The following is a 922-nucleotide window of genomic DNA, read 5'->3' on the forward strand; positions in this document are numbered from 1 at the left end:
CAGTTGTTTTCACTGTATTCCAGATATTTCTTTCTTCTTAAACGAAGATAAAAATGATTACTTTTTTCTCTCCATTTGCAGAAAAAATGCAGAAAGTCTTAGTAAGTGCCACAGTTAACCAAAAATGCTTGAAGCTCGCCAAGCAAATTCTCAAAACAGAATTTTCTTACCTTACATCAGAGAAGAAAGTATCACCCACAACCAAGCAAATAAAGCAAAGTAAATAAACCTTTTAGTTTGTATTATACATTCTTTCATGATTGTGTGACACATATTGGCTTTCTTCAGTGATATGATGTAGATACTGTAATTTGCAAATGATGTACGACTTAGGTACATTTTTTTAGGAAAATTAACAACCGGAAATCAATATTGTTGATAATTTTGAGGTAGTAAGCCAGTCAACCACCAGGGATTAAGCTTGATTTTTCATCCTTTTTTTAAGGGCATAAAGAATACTAAATTAAGTTGCAGCCAAGCCTTAGATAAGTTTTTTTATTAACTAAAAGATTGATTATTTTATTAGAATTAACTTTATTCCCCTTTTTTTCTATTTCTTTTTCCTTGATTACAAATATACCTGTATTGATATATTTCAGCATAATTAAGAGGAACTAGTAAATGGTTTCATGGTATCATTAAATATCCAAATAGTTATAACCATAGATTTAGAAAAGCATACCAGATGTGAAGTTTCTTACAAGAGAATAAAATTTGCAAAAGAAAACAGGTATGGCTTTTTTTGGGTTAAGAAGAATTATTAGCATTGCATGGCCTTTCACTGTACAGCATGTTGCAAATGCATTATCTTAAAAATATTAGATCAGTGAGGGGGGTTTGCTTCAAACTACTCATATCATTATTGATTTATCATGAAGAAACGACTAGTGAGTTTAATTTTAGATGAAACATGTTTTATGTC

At 30.0% G+C, this 922-nt stretch overlaps 1 protein-coding gene across 3 annotated transcripts in view; it reads left to right on the plus strand.

The window, feature by feature from the left end:
- Positions 1–922, plus strand: part of LOC119585733 (ATP-dependent RNA helicase HAS1-like) — a 9,376-nt gene that overhangs the window by 3,633 nt on the left and 4,821 nt on the right. For all 3 annotated transcript variants that reach the window (XM_037934426.1, XM_037934427.1, XM_037934425.1), the window contains exon 5: positions 82–219. In XM_037934426.1, the coding sequence (XP_037790354.1) occupies positions 82–219 (138 nt within the window). The remainder of the gene's footprint in view (positions 1–81; positions 220–922) is intronic.

This window comes from Penaeus monodon, chromosome 20, assembly GCF_015228065.2.
Source record: "Penaeus monodon isolate SGIC_2016 chromosome 20, NSTDA_Pmon_1, whole genome shotgun sequence".
Taxonomy (NCBI): Eukaryota; Metazoa; Arthropoda; class Malacostraca; order Decapoda; family Penaeidae; genus Penaeus; species Penaeus monodon.